Source organism: Coffea eugenioides, chromosome 2 (assembly GCF_003713205.1).
Source record: "Coffea eugenioides isolate CCC68of chromosome 2, Ceug_1.0, whole genome shotgun sequence".
Classification (NCBI taxonomy): Eukaryota; Viridiplantae; Streptophyta; class Magnoliopsida; order Gentianales; family Rubiaceae; genus Coffea; species Coffea eugenioides.
Window position 1 is genome coordinate 5,492,079 of NC_040036.1, and position 2,938 is coordinate 5,495,016.

The 2,938-nt window shown below is 39.2% G+C and overlaps 1 protein-coding gene across 1 annotated transcript; it reads left to right on the forward strand.

Annotated features, from left to right (window-relative positions):
• The first annotated feature begins 353 nt into the window (after window positions 1-353).
• On the forward strand, window positions 354-2,530 carry LOC113761348 (probable chalcone--flavonone isomerase 3). Its single transcript, XM_027304297.1, has 5 exons — window positions 354-540; window positions 915-1,004; window positions 1,107-1,262; window positions 1,731-1,960; window positions 2,089-2,530. Coding segments are annotated over exons 1-5 (642 nt in total). The 5' UTR covers window positions 354-539; the 3' UTR covers window positions 2,254-2,530.
• The last annotated feature ends 408 nt before the right edge of the window (window positions 2,531-2,938 follow it).

The window sequence follows — 2,938 nt, forward strand, 5'->3', positions numbered from 1 at the left end:
GGTTTTTTTTCATAAAAGAAATTTACGTTTTTCATGAATACATTTCTCAATTAATTTTTTACCTCGCATAGATCAAATTATTAAAATATATTTTTTTCACAAAAACCCCTAAAAATAGGAATCTAGACGGGTAGATTGCAAAAACAAATAGCAGGTCGGCTAAGGCCAAAGTAAGCACCATTTTTTTTGTTGGGGGAGGGGGGTGGGGGGGGGGGGGGCGGGTGTTTGGTTCTGGTCCAGGGTGACTCGATTCGTCGACAACCAAACACTTCAACTACCACGCCACGTTAATTGAATTGAGCAGAATGGCAGATTCAAGCGGTGGTAGATGAGTCACGGGTGCCAACAAATTACCACTGGACTACGCTAGTAGTATTCAATCTACCACCCATACAACGCCATTCAAAAAAATACATACATAACCATAATGTCTATATAACCTCTCTTCGATTTCCATTGAATTAGTAGTAACCAGCAACACTAGATTGTTCTCTGACAATAAAGAATCTGCCGCAGGTTTCTTTCGCAATAATTTTCAGAGTGAGTGATCTTTTCTCCCTGTGCGTGCTCCAGTTTGCCAACTGCAGTCCGCAGATACTTTTGATCGTCGGTTGTTGTTCGGTTTTTTCTTTTGTTTCTCACCATTAACGATAGAAATTTTATCCTATTATGCGTCTTCTTTCCTGGGTTAGAAGGGGTTTCGTGTTTGGGTGATAATTTCATTTGTTTCTGGAAATGCTAAAACAGCTCCGGCACAACTTTCTTCTTGCTGCATGCGGTTTCATTTTTTAACCAAATTTGTATTTAGCTGCGTTTGTTTTAACTAAATTGCTTCGGATTTTAAATCATTACTACTATGGTAAAGAAACAGGGATCTGATAATTGATTCGTTTGCATGCCTATATGCTCTGCAGTGGGAACTGAAGTAGTGAAGGTGGATGAAATTCCCTTTCCTCTCCAAGTCACCCCTTCTACCACCAAGCCACTATCTTTGCTAGGCCATGGTAAGTCACTTGTAAACGTACTCTGGAGCCCCCATTGCTTAATTTTCCCCTCTTTTTTTTTTTGGGGGGGGGTCAATTATGTTGAGGTGTATTTTGCAACAGGTATAACTGACGTTGAGGTTCACTTCCTTCAAATTAAATTCACTGCAATTGGGGTTTATATGGATTCCGAAATTGTCACGTATTTACAACAATGGAAGGGCAAGAAGTGCACTGATCTTGCTGAAGACGATGACTTCTTTGAGGCTATAATTTCTGGTAAACTTCTCCCCCTCCCCAATCCCTTAGCCCCTCTTACAAAAAAAAATTTACACATTGTTAATTCTTATTAAATGATCTCAGATATGCAAGTTTTGTCGAGCATTGTCCCCTCTGACTCCATCTCCAACTTTTTTCTAAGCCCTCTCCATTAACATGACATCGTGCCAGATTCCTGGTTAGATGGAAAAATCAAGACAAGCAATTACATTATAGGAATCAAACAACAAAAAACTTCACCAGTGGGACACTTGCATTCCCATAGTGATTTTTAAAGGGTTTGATTGACATATTTGATAGATTTCCCGGGGTCAAATTATCTACAACTGACCAAATTCGAAGTGCCTATGTATCTCGAGGCTTTGAGCACTGCTCCTCACCAGTTAATAATAATATTAATAATTTTGAGGTGTGTAAATGACGAGTGATTTACTGCGTTGTACTCTTTTAACACTTCTTCTTTGGCAGCCCCCGTGGACAAGTTTCTGAGAATCGTAGTGATTAAAGAGATCAAGGGCTCGCAATATGGTGTGCAGCTAGAAAGCGCGGTGAGGGATCGACTTGCAGCTGATGATAAATATGAAGATGAGGAGGAAGCAGCTCTCGAGGAACTTATTGAGTTTTTCCAACCTAAATATTTCAAGAAAGATTCTATCTTGACATATTATTTCCCTGCCGGTTCTTCTGCCCCTGCTGAGGTGATCATTATCGTCTCCTAGATACTAGTATAATTATACCATTATCCGTAATACCGTCCATAAACCTACATGGTTTAATCTAGAATTGATCTTTGACCCCGGATTACTGAATATTTATTTGATGACAGATTACATTCACAACAGAGGGAAAAGAGGAATCAAAGATAAAGGTGGAGAATGCAAACGTGGTTGAGATGATCAAGATATGGTACCTGGGTGGAACCAGAGGGGTGTCGCAGACCACCATCTCCTCCTTAGCCAATACTCTTGCTGCCGAGTTATCTAAAGAATGAGAAGTTAAACGTCTACTGCCTGGGCTTGGAATCTTGGTCTGTACTTTCTACGTTAATGGTGTTACCTGGTGTTGGGATTCATGGTCTTCCTAATTTAATACGTAGTAAATTCTACTTCATCTCTTTTACTTGTCGACTATTAAATCAGTTGAAACCCTCTGTACTATTGCTGTTACGGATCCCTTTTTGGGGATCCGTAGAATTTCTTTTACTTCATAAACAGAGCTACTGGAATTCCCCTGTATGTTCTTGTTACTTGAACGCTTCCACTATTTAATTTGTGGTCTTTTGTATTTGGAAAAACTTTTTAAGAAACGCGTATAACAGTTCTAAGTAAATCACTTAGAATGCTAGTTTAACTCGCCAAAAGGTTAAAAGAAAAACGTGCCGAGTGGTTGATGCTTTATTTGTTAGAGGTGCATCGAGTTTTAGCCAATTCTGACCTACGATCTGAATATTTTAAGAAGGTGGAGACACGGTTCTTCGATTACCAATTCGCTTATCATCTGGGAAGGTGGAATCTAAGGGGTTGTGGAAAACGTGGGTTTGACATAATTTGTTAGTACCTCGTTTGTTTCTTTCCAATTGAACATGATGATATAAAAGAAGTTTCATTTCTTCGGCAAACCAAAAAGACTTTGAATAAACTCCTTTCCTGAATTGGCCGTGTAAAGTTTATAACATT